This window comes from Berghia stephanieae, chromosome 6 (assembly GCF_034508935.2).
Source record: "Berghia stephanieae isolate SIO BIC M18660-M18661 chromosome 6, UCSD_Bste_1.3, whole genome shotgun sequence".
NCBI classification, from domain to species: domain Eukaryota; kingdom Metazoa; phylum Mollusca; class Gastropoda; order Nudibranchia; family Aeolidiidae; genus Berghia; species Berghia stephanieae.
The window spans coordinates 61,044,415-61,062,920 of NC_088365.1; the positions used below are offsets into that span (position 1 = coordinate 61,044,415).

The 18,506-nt window shown below is 37.9% G+C and overlaps 1 protein-coding gene across 1 annotated transcript in view; it reads right to left on the reverse strand.

Annotated features, from left to right (window-relative positions):
- Window positions 1-541: 541 nt before the first annotated feature.
- Window positions 542-18,506, reverse strand: part of LOC144975410 (uncharacterized) — a 17,972-nt gene continuing 7 nt past the window's right edge. The window contains exons 1-10 of the mRNA XM_078919446.1: window positions 18,149-18,506; window positions 16,652-16,890; window positions 14,566-14,615; window positions 12,462-12,574; window positions 11,466-11,632; window positions 11,083-11,262; window positions 8,771-8,997; window positions 6,925-7,024; window positions 5,033-5,118; window positions 542-2,083 (exon numbers count right to left, since the gene is read on the reverse strand). The exon at window positions 18,149-18,506 is cut by the window's right edge and continues 7 nt beyond it. Of these exons, the coding sequence (XP_078775572.1) occupies window positions 632-2,083; window positions 5,033-5,118; window positions 6,925-7,024; window positions 8,771-8,997; window positions 11,083-11,262; window positions 11,466-11,632; window positions 12,462-12,574; window positions 14,566-14,615; window positions 16,652-16,838 (2,562 nt within the window). The 5' untranslated portion in view covers window positions 16,839-16,890; window positions 18,149-18,506 and the 3' untranslated portion in view covers window positions 542-631. The remainder of the gene's footprint in view (window positions 2,084-5,032; window positions 5,119-6,924; window positions 7,025-8,770; window positions 8,998-11,082; window positions 11,263-11,465; window positions 11,633-12,461; window positions 12,575-14,565; window positions 14,616-16,651; window positions 16,891-18,148) is intronic.

Below are 18,506 nucleotides of genomic sequence, written 5' to 3' on the forward strand. Positions count from 1 at the left end.
AGTGTTGAAATAATTCAGACTAATGAAGAAGAAGAAGAAGAAGAAGAAGAAGAAGAAGAAGAAGAAGAAGAAGAAGAAGAAGAAGAAGAAGAAGAAGAAGAAGAAGAAGAAGAAGAAGAAGAAGAAGAAGAAGAAGAAGAAGAAGAGAAGAAGAAGAAGAAGAAGAAGAAGAAGAAGAAGAAGAAGAAGAAGAAGAAGAAGAAGAAGAAGAAGAAGAAGAAGAAGAAGAAGAAGAAGAAGAAGAAGAGAAGAAGAAGAAGAAGAAGAAGAAGAAGAAGAAGAAGAAGAAGAAGAAGAAAGAAGAAGAAGAAGAAGAGAGAAGAAGAAGAAGAAGAAGAAGAAGAAGAAGAAGAAGAGAAGAAGAAGAAGAGAAGAAGAAATAGAAGAAGAAGAAGAAGAAGAAAGAAGAAGAAGAAGAAGAAGAAGAAGAAGAAGAAGAAGAAGAAGAAGAAGAAGAAGAAGAAGAAGAAGAAGAAGAAGAAATAGAAGATGATGATGATGATGATGATGATGATGATGATGATGATGATGATGATGATGATGATGATGATGAAAGCTTTTAGCATGGAACTAAAACGTTGTAGGAAGATTGTGGAGGACTACAAACTGACCCGTTTGCATCATTCTAATTTTAATTTTCTCTTTTCCACCAAGGCATTATCTTAAATTTCTCTAATTTCCTCTTATTTCTAATTGGATTTTCCTCATTAAGTTTCTTGCTTTTTCTAGCACTGTATCTGCTAATATAGCCTAGGTTATTTCTTTCTATGACGTCGTAAATCCGTGGTATTTGGTGTCTCAATGTCGTTTTCTCTTCGTCCCTATTGTAGTCATTATTATTAGAATTGTCAATTTTATCGTTGTCGCCATCGTTCTTAAAATCATCATCACCATCATCATCATCATCAACAGCGGCAGCAGCAGCAGGAGCCGCAGCATCATCAATAAATTCATTTCTATCATAACCAACTCCTATGTAATTCCCTTTGTCCATAACAATGCCATGTCCATCATTCTCATCATCAAAAAACTCCCGACGGTCACGAATTCTAGTCTCTTTTCCTGTTTTGCCCCTAATTACCAAGTCTACATCACGACTGTCGTCATTGTCGACATCATCATCATCATAATTATCATACATATCATTCTCACCACTGCCCAGATAACCACGTTGACGACCCACTTTCCCATTGTTCCCCAGACTGTCAACAACAAAATCGTAACCATCAGCACCAACAATCTCACCATTTTTAGTCACGCTCCTGGACTCAGGAACACTATCATCATCGTCGTGAAAGTCGTCATCATTATCGTTATAATTACCATCATTATCGACCTCATCATCGACAACAGCAGCAATCAGGCCATAATGATTTCCTGTCACATTCGTCACATCATTACTACTCAAAATGTCACGTTTTACTTTACCACCATTATCATTAATATTAGACGGGTGCTTTACCATCAATTGGATTTGTCTACGGACATTGCCTTTACGTCTCTTTATTTCACTCCTCTCTTCATGCTCTTCATTTTCAATAAACCTGCTGTTTTTAGCTTTATTTGCCACGTCAAACCGTGCTCCTGTCCCAGCATCATGACTATAATTTAAGCGAATTTTCTTTAAGATTCCCCCATTGCCGTGGTTTACCTCACTTGACATTGCACCTATTCCCTTGGTAATCAAATTCGGAGCAAACTCTTCTTGTTCAAAATGTTGGCAATTTCCTGTGTTGATGCGCGACCGAAACGGAGTTATGGCGTCCTTCCGCTTTGAAATCTCCCCACGTCTTCTTCTTCTTCTCGAGCTTTGCATTGGTCGTTGTTCTTTAAATATTTTGCGCCTGTTGAAGTCCACGCGTGCCCGAAATGGCATTGCAACTGGCAGCCCCTTTGAGGTACTGCTTTGAGGCTGTTTCCCGGAGGCATTGCCATTGTTATTTGGTGATTCTGCGATGGAGTCGTCATGTGACCTTGACCCCTGATGATGTCTTGATGCGTCGATGTGACGGGTTCTTGTCCCCTCATCAACAGAGTCTTCCTGAACGTCCATGTATCGACGACAGTATCTGGCAATCACAATCTGTAATAGTAATAAAGTAAAGTAAAGTGGCCGAGTGGTAAAGGCATTAAACTATGACCCTGAAGGTCCCGGGTTCGTGCTCCGCTTCAGGCACTTTCCTTTTTTTTCATAGGCAATGTTAATAACCCTCAATTTGCTCACTTAGGACAAAATGGGTGATTCCTGTTGACATCGGACATCTTGTTTGATGGAAAATCTATAATCCTTCATGGAATGCCCAGGTGACGATATCGTATGATGCCATGACTGAAGGGCGTAATATCTTTTTAAAGTAGTCCTTTTGACACATTTGGGCCCATCAAGCCAGAGTTTATCCCTGTTTCTATAGCGTGAAACGGACAATAGCAATTGCTCTCTGCAGAGAAGTATTTGGCATGTTTTCTTCGCAGGAAATAGGATCTTGAAATGCCAAATACTCTTTTGTTCTTCCGAATTTTAAATGAAGTTTTTTACAATTTTATTGTTGTTGTTATTGTTATTTAAGTGGCAGCGTGGCTCAGCGTTACGGTCTTTGCTTCGTATCCGAAAGGTACCGAGTTCGATCACCCTTCGTTGAGCTGTGTGTCCTTGAGCAAGTCACTTCGCCTTAGTTCAATTTGTGGCGCTGCACTGCGGCTCACGCATGGATTATTCCAGTCTTCTCTTGGAATAGACACTACAGACAAATTCCCCCAATGGGATTGCATAGAATAAAGGGAATATCATATTATTTATTGTTATTATTAAAGCCTGAAGAAGGATTTTGAGTCCGAAACTTTCCGTGTTTGGTATTTCTCTTTCGAATGTGTTATATTCCTTTTTGTTCATTAAGAGAGGAACAAAATCCTACTCACCTCATCAAAGGCATATTATATTTTTACTCAAAAAATATTAGATAAGGATAAAAATTACTGATTGAACATTTATGATAAAGAGCAATATCAACTTCGCGAAGTCCCAGGCATTAGAGTTTTTGCCAAGATGGTCATTTAATTAGATCGATATTTGAAGGACGATTTTTCTGGCAAAATTTTTAAACATGGTTTCCTGGCGAACAGTTACATTTAACATGTAGGTCGAGACATGACGTCTGTTAGGCGAGATTATAATTTTTTTCTGTTAACGGCCAGGTGCTCATTTTACACCTGAATACGGCGGAAGAATATAAGAAAAGAGCTTTTCCAAGAAATCAACTTTGTGCCGAGCGAGGCTCGAACCTAGGACCTTCCGATCCGAAAGCGAGTGTCAAACCACAAAATTACATAATATGGCCGCACGTAAATATTCTTCATACACGATCTCATCAAGGAAGACAACTATCTTTAAGACATGGCATACATTTTAGATTTTGAGGATTATTTCCCTTGAATTTTTCTTTTATTGGGTCTTTTATATTATCGTGATTAAACCATTTTGATACCGTCAGTTGGGGTGACGTGCCTCAAGGGGAAACTTTGCCTCTGTGAATTTGGATCATTTTGAATCATCTCAGCTTTGTGGCTGTTATTGTACCCGTTACAATTTTATCTAAGGAAATAATTGTCACAAAACTTAACAATCTCTTATTGGTCCAAAATTCGAAAGGCAAAGTTTACCCTTTAGCCAGAGATACCCCAGTTTACGGTGTCTAGAAAGTTAAGCAAATGTTAAAAATGTTGTCCTCCGGAGCTTATCCCGGTTTATATAGCGTGAAATGGACAATAGCAGTTGCTCGCTATTCTTTGGATAGGACGCTAGTCTATTGCAATGTACTTCCCGCCAGATCTAGCAGACCCAGTTACCCATTTACTGCTGGATGGACAAGGGGGAGGGGGGGGGGAATCGAATGCACACGGTATTGATCTTGGTCTCTACCAATTGAGCTATCTGTAAACTTATATTTTAAATAAAGTTTACGTGTGAAGCGAGTGCTCTACCAATTGAGCTATCTGTAAACTTATATTTTAAATAAAGTTTACGTTTCATCTGGATTTAGCTCACGGGCTATGTGCGGCTATTTGGTCTTATGGTATGACACTCGCTTTTGGATCAGAAGGTCCTGGGTTCGAGCCTCGCTCGGCGTTTTGTTGAGTTCTTAGAAAAGGCTCTTTACCCATATTCTCTCACCGTACTTAGGTGTAAAATGAGTACCTGACCGTTAACAGCGTTGTATCTTTTGGATAAAAATGTATTATCGCCTAACAGACAAAAAAGGGAGAAAATTTGATTTAACGAATTTTGGAAAACACTTTAACAATCAAACCCCCAGACTTATAATGGTTATAATCCAAATGAAGGCAAATATTTATTTTATGAGTTCTTATAGACCATGGACATTTATATTGAGCAATATCCACTAACCGTGCTCAAAGCGGTTTACAAGAGGCCCCTAGTTAAAAGCAACACTTAACGTGTAGTATAGACATGATGCCTGCTAGGCGCTATTGCAATATATTTTGGACAGGTTCAACGCTGTTAACGAGCACGGTCTACGTACCCATTTGACACCTGAATACTATGAGGGAATGTGAGTAAAGAGTCTTTACCAAAGACTCAACGTTACGCCACCCAAAGCGAGACTCGAATCCGGGACCCACCGTTCCAAAGGCGAGTGGCATATACCACAAGACCACAAAGCAGCACTACACTTCCTATTATATATATATATATATATATATATATATATATATATATATATATATATATATATATATATATAACTGTTGGTGGGTACTTGTAGGTACCAGAGTCCTCGATACCGTTGGTTAGAGTTATCCCCTCGAATGAAAAAAGCACACTACGGACATAATAATATGCCTACTGACGACATGGAGGGCATAGAAACAACTGTCTCGGCCAAAAATATGTGAGTGACTTTATTTATTTTATTATATATATATATATATATATATATATATATATATATATATGTGTGTGTGTGTGTGTATGTATATATATATATATATATATATATATATATATCAAACTCACATTGTCCATATAGCCATGGTACATGGATTGCGTCTCAAGTGGATCCGCTCCTATAGTCAAAGGGCATGCTGTGGATTTCACAACTCCTGAAACAAAATGGAAGGGGACATAGTTAACACATTGACGTTTCAGGACGATTAAAGTCAAACGATATAGTGATGAGGGTGAATTAAATTGTTTCGTTTGCGTGGTAAAATGACACTAGTTAAGGAAGTCACCGAACCTGTGTCAGAAATTGCATCCCAAAGCGTGTCACTTTAAAAAAATTTTTTAAAACAAACAAACAAACAAACAAAAACAAGAAAAAAATTCAATTTTATTTTTCCTTGCATATTTGCAGGTCAGAAAACCCAATTCATTGTGGGCCCATTGTTGTTATGGAAATCCAAAAAAGTGGCGCAAAATTGTGTCCATTACAACAATGCTAATTTCGGCCAATAATTGCGTTCGGATATCAGACGTGCATATAGTACACGTCGAATGTGCCGATTTACCTGTAGTTGGTATGGGGAGGTTAATGGTCATAGACATGCAACATTTGATACTTTATAAGTTTGAGAAAGGAGGATAATTGTTCTCAAATAAAAGGGGTAATCCTATTCCTCTTTGAACCCTAAGGTCACATTTCAACATCCGGTTCACCCCGACATAATAGCAAGTTAACGACTGCGTTCCCCGAAATTAAACGATCGACCATCGACGAGGAAGAAAACCAGGAACTGTCCTCGCCACATGATTACCAGTGCGCGAGTTTAACCGTAGCCATCGTTAACTTATAGCCTGACACTAAAACTCGCTAAGACCCATATTTTTGACGTCATTTTTAGGTTTGTGTACCGCCTAGTGAGTTGTCTTTAGTAGTGGTCATGGTAATCCCATTGATTGAACGGTTGCATACAACTCACGAATGTTTTCTTTTGTGACCAAAGACTTGTCATTTTGACGTCATTTGTTGGTCAGTGTCAGGCCATGAGTTTACAAGGCCGCGGTTTAATTCACGCACCGGGCGACGTGTGGCGACGTGTGAGGACAGATCCTGGTTTCCTTCCTCATTGTTGGTCGATCGTTTAGGTTCGGGAAACGAACCGTTAACTGGCTAATACCAAATATGACCCTTCGCCTCAAAACGGTATTAAGTCGGGTTGGTTAAGATGTTGAAAATTGAATTTATAGCCAGAAAGATCAGACTTGTGTTGAGTTTGTATGTTTTATTGAGGAGAATGGATACCATATTTTGGGGTGCCAATGCCAACAATTTAGATTTTTGACCAGTTTAACATTAAATTCGGCTTTTAAGTTTCTGGTTTGTTCCGACAAAATACCGTTTTGAGATGATGGGTCACAAATGATGGAACACACATCGTGATGACAAATTATTTGTTTTTGTTTGTTTTTCAGGTCATATCAGCGCCAGTAAAAAGGAAGAAAATGGGATAGTTCTAGAATTACAATTAAAGCGCACAAGAAAAGGTAAGACAAAGGGGAAATGGTTCAAATATGAAACAGGTGTAGATTCCAAGAGCACACTGTCAAAGTACTTAGTTTGAGATTACATAAAAGTCTCACCATGACACGAACACAATTTCCCACTAAGAGGAATACACTGAAATGTTTACAAAAATAGAAAAATAACAATACATAACAGAGAGATGATTTTCAAGGAAAAATTATCATCTCCAAAAACTATAACTATACATTCGACTGTTTCCCTCCCAGCCAAGGACTCCGGCCAGGGTCAGGACAAAAACCGTGATTTCATTCCAAAACAGACAGACAGAAATTGAAAAACAAATACAGGGGGGTTGAAGACACAGCAAGTACCTCCCTGCTCACTATGGGCGGTCAGGAACCCCACACAGGATGACAAATTACAGGATGATCGCATTACTAACCTGAGAAGTCTTGACTGATGATGCAGGGTTGTCCATCTACCCTCAAATACAGAACTCCGTCCTCGTATACCAGAGACACTGTATGCCAGTCGTAAACGCCCTGTGTTGTATTCAAATTGTAAACAAAAAAAGCAACAGAACATAATGTTTGTGTTAGATTTGTGTTATATCATCATCATCATCATCATCATCATCATCATCATCATCATCATCATCATCATCATCATCATTATCATCATCGTCATCATCATCAGCAGCAGCAACCTAGCAGCAGAACTGATGAGCCAGAATTGAGCAAGAATAATTCAAATTTCTGTCCTGTTAAACTGATATTCATAATCTCATGTTACCGTCTGGATAGTCATGTAGTCAATTTTGTATTACACTGTACTCAATCAATGATAAGTGTACAAACCTAATATATAAGTGTTATAAAAATAATTAGAATGGCATAAAATAAACTTTAATAAAGAAAAAATATAATAATATAAAAACAAATATTAAATCGGATCAGGTCGAATTCGACCCTATTAAGGGCAAGAGTCGATTCCTCATTTAATGTTACGTTAAACGTATGTCATATCCTAATCCTATTTCTTTAAAGAATAAATATATTATTTTTAGGTACTTGTCAGTGTCAAGAGAAGTTTAAAATTACGCAATCCTTTATTGTTGCGGATGTGCTAGAAATGTGTAGCATTAAGTAAACTCGAAATGATAGCCAAAGTCAAATTAAGGACTTCCTAGTGCATCTTTCAGATTTTATTAATATTGATCTGAGTCAACAGGTAAAATAATTACGTTTGATTTTTTTTTTAAAAGGTTTCCAAGTTACTCGTTTATCAGACTGTGAAAAATAGTTTATAATTCTTAGATTTGCCAGTAATTGTGTGCTCGATGCTAAAAATGTAACGTTGGCAGTAGGGTACAATGTTGAACCCCAACCCCATTTAAAGAATACATTAGCGTAATGTTGAGCGCTTTCAGAAATACCCAAACTTCAATAGGTGAATTACATTGGTCATCAGAGCAATTTGTTTTAACTTGTTAACCATTTTAAGCTATATATGAAAATTGAATTCAATGCTTTTATTCACATATTCCTCACCCTAGTTACACTAATTAAAAACTATCATAAATGAAGTTCCCAGAACATAAAGAATCAAATCCAAAAAGCCCTTCTACCACTCAGAATTGAAAAACTTCGATATTGGGGAAGCCTGGAAGGAATATGGGACACATGCCATGCCCCTAGGGAGGTGGGGTAATCAAAGACCCAACGGAATTTATGCCAGGCTTCAGGGATGGCAATCGAAAACAATGGGTCGCCTAAAACGGACTACTGACAGGCCATGTCAGGACTGCTCCAAACATTCTCGATTGGGTCTGAGGGAGTCAGCCGACTGTCCCCACTGTCAGGGAACGCCGGAGACAGCAGACCACCTAATCTTACGCTGCCCTGTGACGAGATTGGTGGGAGGTTTCGAGGCTGTCCTCAACTGCGGCGAGGACGTTAAACACTGGCTGGAGACTTCCAGTCTGGTGATGTAGTCATACCCTATTACTATTCACACACTAATCAAATCTGTTCAATGAGTGTTTGAAGCTAAAACCTTCATCTTTAACTCTCTCCTTATCAGCCATTTTCAGGATTTTTCCCCAAAACCTCACAGCCAACTAACACAAAATATATTTTAAATTCTTTGGTAAAACATGCTCTACAACACACTGTTCATTATCTTTAAATGTTATGATGTACAAGAGTAATTTGAATAAGAAAATTATTGGTTGTATCGTAACGAATGTGACGATTTTCCTATAGTTGGTAAGGAGATGGTTAACTTACGCGATTTGAAGTACAAGTGATGGCTTTTTTGTTGTTGACAGTCTGAAAGGCCAGCAAATATGACTGGTCCGCGGGTCGAAATCCAACGGCCAAGGATGGCGTCGTGTAACCAGGCACCGTCACATTGCAGCCATTGGACAACAGAATCTGATACTTGTCACGTGATAACGGCGTATCGTCCATCTTGAATTGGAACTCCACGCGCAGTGATGATCCTAATTCGTTATCTTGTGACAAAGAATAATTTTAAAATGGAATTGGAATGTTATGAAAAAGAGTAACTAAACATACTTTTCTTTTTGATGATATTTTAAAAGAATCGAGCTTGTATATAGGGCAAAATACACTAAACGTGCCCAAAACACTTTTCAAGTAATCCCTGGTCAACAGCAACACTTAACATGTAGGACAGGACATGACGCCTGCTTTTTACATTTTATTTTCGGATAGAGACAACGCTGTTAACGGCCAGGTAGGTACTCATTTTACATCTGATTACGGTGAGAGATGTGAGTAAAGAGCCTTTTTTCCAAAGAATCAACTATGCGCAGAGGAAGGCTCGAACACAGGACCTTCTGATCCCAAAGCGGATGTCATACCACTAGACCACATAGCCGCACAATTATATATTACATCAAAGCATATTAAAAATCAAATTAGATAATAAATGCTTATCAAATGTGATCAATCTTCTCAAAACACCATAAAGTCCAGCCTTGTGCGGCAATGTGGTTTCCTGGTATGACACTAGCTTTCGGATCGGACAGTCCTGGGCTCGAGTCCCGCTCTGAGCAGCACATGCTTGAGTCATTGGGAAAGGCGCTTTACTCATAATATATCACCGTACTCGGGTGTAAAATTAATACTTCTAACAACGTTGTCTCTGTCCAAAAAAAAAAATCGATATCGCCAAACATTGAGCGTTTAGTAGATATTGCGCTATTTAAAAAAAGTCAATTCAGTCAAAATCAACCTGATGCTTACAATATATATTTTTTAATTTTACTTATATACAGATTGAATTAAGGTAGATGTGATCAATGAGGACATGAATTTATTTCTCAAAGCTGAGAATGCTTCAATTTCTTGATTGTTATCATTTTGGCATCTTATTCTGTTTTCTTCACCTCGTTCTTTTCGTCATTATTCCAAATAAATAATTTGGCTTCCCGTCACAAAACGGAATTAGGCTATGTCGGGATGGAATTGGCCCCGGAAAGTGACTTTAGAATCAATATGATGGGAAATATTTTTTTTTTTTTAGTTTTTGCAATTAGAGAAACTGCAGTATTCTACACCTCTCACTGGAAAACCCCATCATTTCTTAGTAAATACGTATCTAATTGTTGAACAATGCTTTGAACGCGTTGAATAAAAAAAATATTCAGCGATTGCAGAATATTTTCGCACATTTTATTGGTGTGAAATTCGGTGTCGAAAACAGCTGATTGGTAATTATAAATAATCTTTAGGTGCGCATGGATATAAACCCAACGATTTTAGTTGTGGGTCAAATTGTCATTTAAGCAGAAGGAGAAAGATGTAAACTATGATGAATAAATGTACTAATTCCATAACAGTTGGTTACAAAATGTCTAATAATCTTACTTGTAGGGTGGAATAAACGTATTCTTTCATTTATTTGTATTTATTAAACTTGTTATATATGTCCATTGTGCCAATAACACATATCCTACTCGCAAGCTCATTGTGTTAATGGGCACGATAAAAATAACTCGTTTAATAAAATACAAAGAGATGAAAGAATCGTATATTATTCTCCACAGGAAGAAATATAGATAATCAGAAGTGTCTTGTTTTTGTCTGTAAATTCAATTTCAACATAATGTAGCTTTGTTACATTGGGTCACAGTGAGTCGATTATATATAAAAATGCTCTTTTATACGATTTTACAGCATTCAATGAATGCTTCAGGGTGCTCAATTCTCATTCTACTTGAGCTATTTTATATAGCGCAAAATCTACTAAACGTGCTAAAAGCGCAAAACAAAGGGTCCCTGACCATAACAGCAACATATAACATAATATAGCACGAGACATGACGCCTGTTAGGCGTTATTACAATTATCCGACAGAGACAACGCTGTTAACGGCAAGGTACCCGTTTTACACCTGAGTAGGGTGAGAAAATGTTAGTAAAGAACCTTTTCCAAGGACTCAACTATGCCTCGAGCGAGGCTCAAACCAAGGGCCTTCCTATCCGAAAGCGAGGAACATACCACAAGACCACATAGCCGCATTCTACATATCTGCTATAGTAACTCCGAATACATAAGCATGCAAAACTCACTGGAAAAGAACCAAATGCTAGCTGAGGTTCCCGAAAAGTACGCTGCCTTGTTCTTATCCCTTCCCAGAGGGTGGGTGGAGAGGGAATTCGCGTGACCTACTTCCACAAACGAGCCCTTGGCTTTGTCCTTGACCCCGTCATCAAAGGTCATGTTCAGCATTATGTCGCAAGGTGTAATTCCTGAAATTAAACAAAAGAAATAAATAAACTAAAAAATATTTGAGCATACTTAATATAGTTTTTTTCTGTTTTGTTAATAAAGGGGAAACCAGAAACGTCCACAGTATATGCCTTCATTTCATAAATTGGAGCTTACATTAATTTAAATACTTATCGTTATTTAATTTTTTCTCCTTGCTTTGGTTAAAATGAATCCGTTTTACCTTGACCTGTGACCTTTCCAGAAGTTCTCGGACCCCATATGCACTGACATACCGTCTGGTCCCACACAAGCCCTGCGACAACAAGTGAGCAGTCTCTGACAATCCAGGCACCGTTGACAAACTGTTCATATTTGCCCGGCTCTGATCTCGAGCTATGTCTGTAATCCCTGGAGAAAAAAACCCAGAAAAGATTGTCTTTCAACTGAACAATACCGAATTAAAATTAAATAAATAAAAATAACATTCCCATTTAGTCATCCCATAGGGGAAATTTGTCTCAAGGGTTTGTTCCAAGGGAAGATTGGAATAGCTCATGCGTCAGTCGCAGTACAGCGCCGCAATTTGAGCTAGGGCGAGGTGACTTGCTCAAAGCCACTCACCGCAGCGGGCGGGTGATCGAACTCGGTACCTTTCGGGCACGACTCAAAGACTGTGCCGCTGAGCCACGCTGTCCCCACGTTGCCAACAAATGAGAAGACACCACAATAAGGATCTGCTAAATAAAAGCTTACACTATACCGAAATTACAATTTTTTTCGGACCGAGGCAATGCTGTTAACGGCCAGATATACGTTTTACACCTGAGTACGGTGAGAGAATGCGAGAAAAGATGCTTTTCCAAGGACTCAACTTGAGCCGAGCACGGCTCGAACCCATAGACTTCCGATCCGAAAGTGAGCGTCATACCACAAGACCGCATAGCGCAGAAGAAGAAGAAGAAGAAGAAGAAGAAGAAGAAGAAGAAGAAGAAGAAGAAGAAGAAGAAGAAGAAGAAGAAGAAGAAGAAGAAGAAGAAGAAGAAGAAAGAAAGAAAGAAAAATATAGAAATAAAGAAAGAAGATAAAGAAGAAGAAGGAGGAGGTGGAGGAGGATAATCTTTAAACTAAGACCCGCCTGAGTTATACCTGAAGATTACAAGACCTCACAATAATATTGTGACTGAACTGAAATAGAAAGATCTGTCTCTTGTCAGTTAATCTGGGCTTTTTACTCTACCTGCAGAAAGTATTGGCTGGGTTTCCCTCCGGGTATTCACAACGGCAGGACACTTGGTTCCATTCCAAGTTCTCGGGACAAGATTGAGTCCACCATCTGTCATTGTGATAAACCTGAAATGTTATCATTGTATTATTTGGTAGTGGTGACGGTGACGGTGATGATGATGATGATGATGATGATGATGATGATGATGATGATGATGAATATGGTCATTATCATAGCTTGTCTCTCCAACACCGAACATACTTTACAGCATCTGGGGAGCAGATTCTAAGGTCATGGTCAGTGCAGCTGGGCCTTCCTGGCATTTTCTAAGGATGTGCTCCATCGTCTTCTCTGGGCATCCACATGTACACAAGCTAGTCTCAGCCAGTCCCCATTTTTTCATGCTTCCAGCTGTTCTTCCGAGTTGTGCCCGTGCTCTGGTTAGTGTTACCCATTCATTCCTGGGGAGCTCAGTTCCGTAGGGCAATTCTTCTCTCTGATCTTCAACGGCGTCATTTGCATGATTATCCCACTCTGTCTGTCAGGGTTGATGCTTTCTTCCGTCATGAAGCTCTTTCTCGACTTCAGGCTACTTGTTGGGCTGTGGTCATGGAGGGAGTCCTTGGGTCCATTTTCTGTTTATATTTCTGGGCTTTGGAAGCAGTGGCTCAGCTTCTGTGGGGAGGTGAAATGCCAGCCAGCCAATGGAGGACTGGAACTGCAGTCGGTTTCAAGTTACCAGTAATGATCCGGCAGGTGTTAAGTAGCTCAGATGATGATGGTATGACGGGTAACATCAATCACATAGATATGGAACCAATCGTTGGCAAACAAGATGGTAAAACGTTTAAGTGAACGCAATGCTGAGAATACTGAATTTAAACCATGCTCATTGGATTAAAAGCACACACGTTTTATTGTAAGATTTTTTACCAGCTTGTCAAGTAAAAATCTAGAACTAAGACGAGTGTTTATAGCCCAGTAACGTGATTTAATCTTATCATTATATCTTTTCTCATCTAAAACCATTAATAAAACAAGGAATTTAATTAAAATTAAAATGAATGAGGGCAAAGCAATTATTAAACTGAATTGAAAATGTCAACTAGAAAATATAACATGAAATAACAAGAAATGAAGTGAGTAGAAAAGTGTCAGAAGACAACAGAGAATAAAAACTTCGCGGCGGTGATGGGGGCTCGCACCCGCGACCTTACTGGTACGACAACTCCGCCTGGCCGGGGAGAGATCGTGACTCTACCGTATGAGCTATACACAACCCCCCAAAAAGTTGCTTTAAACTCTATGTCTACCAAGAGCCACTCTCTCCTACTTCTTGAGGTCACGGGTTCAACACGAGAAAATGTCAACTGTGGTCTTCATCTATTTTGACTTCACCTTATGAGCGAATAGTTGGGTTATCAGACCTGCTGATGTGTGCACCTAGTTCACGACCATCGTGCACATATTATCAGGTCTGATAACAGAACGCATTTATGGGCTTGGTTTATCATTAATGGTAATGGATAGTTTTTGGCGTTGGTTTGAGGGTTAAATTAAGAAATTAAGGCGCAGGCACCGGAGTAAGATAAAATTCTGAACGAGTGTGTATGAAAGGTACCAGACAAACCAAAAAAGAAAAATACAAGGAAAAAACCTTCCCAAATTTTTTTGGGAATGTTTTCTTTGTTAATTAAATTAATGCTTCCATTCAACTTGGCTATTGTCATTTGTTTCTTAGAGCATCATTTGTGTTATACCGACGTGTACATATATGCAGGTCTGACATCCGAACCTGCTTATGGGCCTAGTTTAACATTGTTGTACTGGACAATATTTTGCGTCATTTTTTAAAGATTTCCATTACAACAATTATCCCATTAGGAATTGGGTTATCAGACCTGCAAATAAATGCGCATCGTGTTAGACCCCTGAAATACCAAAAATAGAGATAATGAAGCAAACTGGAAGTGAGCAATTCGTTAACATGCCACGATGTGGCAATGAATAACACTGAGTCTTTTAAATCGATGGATATTTGAAGGATGAGTTTTCTGGTCAAAATTTTTTGGATTTGGTTTGTTTTGTTTTGTTTTTAGAGTGCACCAGAACAAACCTGAAACCTGTTCTTGTTTCCTTCCAATGGCCGATGACTGCTGTCACATCCTGTATGTAGAATGATGGAGTGTTTGCGGTGATGTTTGGGGGGGGGGGGTGTAAAAACAAAAAACAAAAACAAATTATGTCCAACTAAAGTTTGATATGCTGTAATAAAAAATTCAATGTTGATGGATCTCAGATTTACTCAAATTAAATATGTAACCCCTCACCTTAAAACAGTATTATGTCGGGATGACTGAGATGCTGAATATTGAATTTATAGCCAGAAATATCAGACTGGAGTTGAGTTTGTATGTTTTGTTGAGGACAATGACAATAGTATTATGGAGTCTTAAATAGCGATAATTCATATTTCTAACCAGTGTAACTTTTAATCTGACTTTTTAGAATCTGATTCATTCCGACATAATACTGTTTCGACACGATGGGTCACATATATTAGAAATGGTGTCGATTTGCTTGTCCGTCCAGCAGTAATTGAGTAACTGGGTCATATAGATCTGGAGGAAAGTACTTTGCGATAAATTAGCATCATATAGGCTTAATGGGTGTAATGGATCTGACGGTCTACAGATATTATGCTTAATGACATTATAATGTGCAGGGATTTATGGTCTAGTGGTGTGTCACTCGGTTTGGGACGAGTGTCCTTGGTTCGAGTCTCTTGAAGTGCAGCACAAAGTTGAATCCTTGGGAAATGGTCTTTACTCACAATTCTCATCATACTCATATATATATATAATTAGTCCTTAGAAGTTGACATCGTTGTCTTTGTAGAAATAGATCATGATCGCATATTTAAGGGTGTCAAAATTTGTCTTACATATTAGAAGCTCTGCCACAAGTCGCTTTTGTGGAGTTCGCTAAATAAAAATGTGAGCTTTTATATAGAGCAATATCCACCACTAAACGTGCTCGAATCGCTTTACAATGATTCACAAGTACTCTAATGCAATATATTTGGAAAAATAAGGAGAGAAAAATTCGCGTCATTGGTTTGTTTTGGGGTTATATAATGAATAATAAACCAAAAACTGACAATCTAGCAGTTACAGTTGTAGCTTTTTTAAGTGTCGAAAAAGATTTTTTTTAACCTTTGAGAAATTGTTTCCGCTATTCTATTGGAACTGGATCCACATGTTTTTGTTTATATTATATTTTTCAACTGATATAATCTGATAAAAGCGATCTTTTCCTTAGTTTTTAAAAATAACTTATCAGTAAAGTGGTTGTGTGATATGGCATTCGCTTTCGGATCGGAATGTCCTGGGTTCGAGCTCTCGCTCAAGGCATAGTTGAGTCCTTGGAAAAGGCGCTTTACTCACATTCTCTCACCGTACTCATGTGTAAAATGAGTACCTGGCCGTTAACAGCGTTGTCTCTGTACGAAAAAATGTACTATCGCCGAACAGGTGTCATGTCACGTCCTACATGTTAAGTGTTGCTGTTGGCCATGGACCCATTGTAAAGCGCTTTGAGCACGTTTAGTAGATATTGCGCAATATAAAAGATCAATTTAATTTAAGAAAATCCAAGAGCGTCACAAAAATGACATCATATAATATAGCACAGCCCCATTTATCGCTTTTATTGTTGACTTGGAACTCTTGTAAAATAGATTTGAGCACTTTTAGTGTATATTTTACTACAAAAAGCTCACTACAAAAAAATAATCATCTAAAACCACATCTAAAATTATTCTTCAATGGATGAAACATTTTGAAAATACATCAGTTACCTCTTTAAAAACATTTTCATTTTATTGCAATAGCTTCTTCCTTTAAACTCTTTCCTTACCAAGAATTTTCAGTATTTTCCCAAAATCGTAGGCTTAACTAGCAGAATAATTGATTTTTAAAAACTCAAACAAGCTCTGTAAAAAAACAACTTTATGTTCTTATTGATTAATCAAAGATCATTCTCCAAATATTGTGATGTACAAAATAAATCTGAAAAAGAAAAATGTATATTGTATCGTAACAAACGTGACGATTTTGCTGCATGTGGTAAGGCGAGGGTTAAACTCTTCTTCTTCTTCTTCGTTTTATTTTTTCTATAATATCTAATCATGAAAGGGTTACCATAATATGTCGATTCTGTGGACGTTTGGGGCATCTCATCGTAAACAGTAGGGTATACGCTCTCTTTTGAGAAGTTGTCTCCGTAGCTCTGTCTATCTGCTTGGGCCATGGCCATGCCCATTCTTGATAGAACCCCAGGCAGCAACAGCAGCAGAACAGTCATCGAGTTTCGATAATCCCACATCATATCAGTTCAGTTTTTGAGTCGCTTGAGGAAGTGACTCGTTAAACGAATGATGCTGAAATTGGATTGTGAACTGGTGTGCAAATGTATATTATGATGTTATTGATGATGATGACGATGATGATGATGATGATGATGGTGATGATGACGATGATGATGGTGATGATGATGGTGATGATGATGACGATGATGATGATGATGATGATGATGATGGTGGTGATGATGATGGTGATGATGATGACGATGACGATGATGATGATGATGATTATTATTATTATTATTATTATTATTATTATTATTATTATTATTATTATTATTATTATTATTATTACTATTATTATTATTATTATTATTATTATTATTATTATTGTTATTATTATTATTATTATTATCTTCATAAATATTATTAAATTATATCAATAAATCATATCAATCAGACTATAAACGTTTAAGGTTAAACAGAGTTTTTTTGAGTTGGCGTTATATCCGGCTGGTGGATTTTGTGAGTATCTTTAACTAAACTCATAGCATTAATTCGACGAAAACTGATTTAAGAATTAACATGATCCGTATAAGAAAATCTGAAAAAAGTGTGTATGAAACTGTGTTTGACAAGCAAGAAATACAAATACAAGTTTTTTTTTTATAAATACATCCCAAAAATCAGTCTGTCTGTCGAGCCCCGCTCGGGTGGCGACAAGTTGGTTACATTCTGTCAACGCATCCGGGAGTAAAATAAGTACCTAGCCGGTAACAGTGTTGTAAACTGTAATAGCGCCTCACACACAAGCGTCATGCTTCGTCCTACACGTTACATGTTGCTGTTGGCTTGGGACGTCTTCTATAGCGCTTTGAACACATTTAATGGGTATTGATCTGTATCAAATGATTTATTATAGATAGTATGCGCTTGACTAAGAAGCTCACAACATTGCCATCCGGAAGTATAACGGACCAACACACAAAACTATGTGTAACCTTAAACGTGTATAGTCTGGTTAATACAGTGTAAGTGAGAATTACTCATATACGCGGATGGCAAAAAACAATCACAAAGACCTGAGTGACGTCAACTTCATACTATCCATAGGTTTGAGTTTTATCAGCCTCACGAAGTATCAACAAATTCACAATAATGACACTCTGTTGATAGATAGGATGCGCTTGGCTAAGAAGCTCACAACATTGCCATCCGGAATTATAACGGACCAACACACAAAACTATGCGTAACCTTAAACGTGTATAGTCTGGATAAAACAGTTTAGTGAGAATTACTCATGACGTCAACTTCATTCTATCTATCTTTACCTACCTGCAACGTTCCAATCTATTTGAAAGCGAAATATAAAAGGTCAATCGATGTTTGAACTGTATTTATTCTCCAGGTCCTTTAGTATGAAGTTGGAACAACCTTTTAAAAACTAAAAACTGTGTTTCAGCATGGCCTTCGTAAAATAATGACCTGACACTGACCAAAAAATGACGTCAAAATGCCAGTCTTTTGCCACAAAAGAAAACAAATCGTGAGTTGAATCCAATAGTTTAACCAATGAAATAACTTGTTTCCATGAGCTCTACTAACGACAACTCACTAGGCGGTGCAAAAACCAAATAATGACATCAAACTGCCAGTCCTTTTGGATTTCAGTATCAGGCTATAACATAACGAC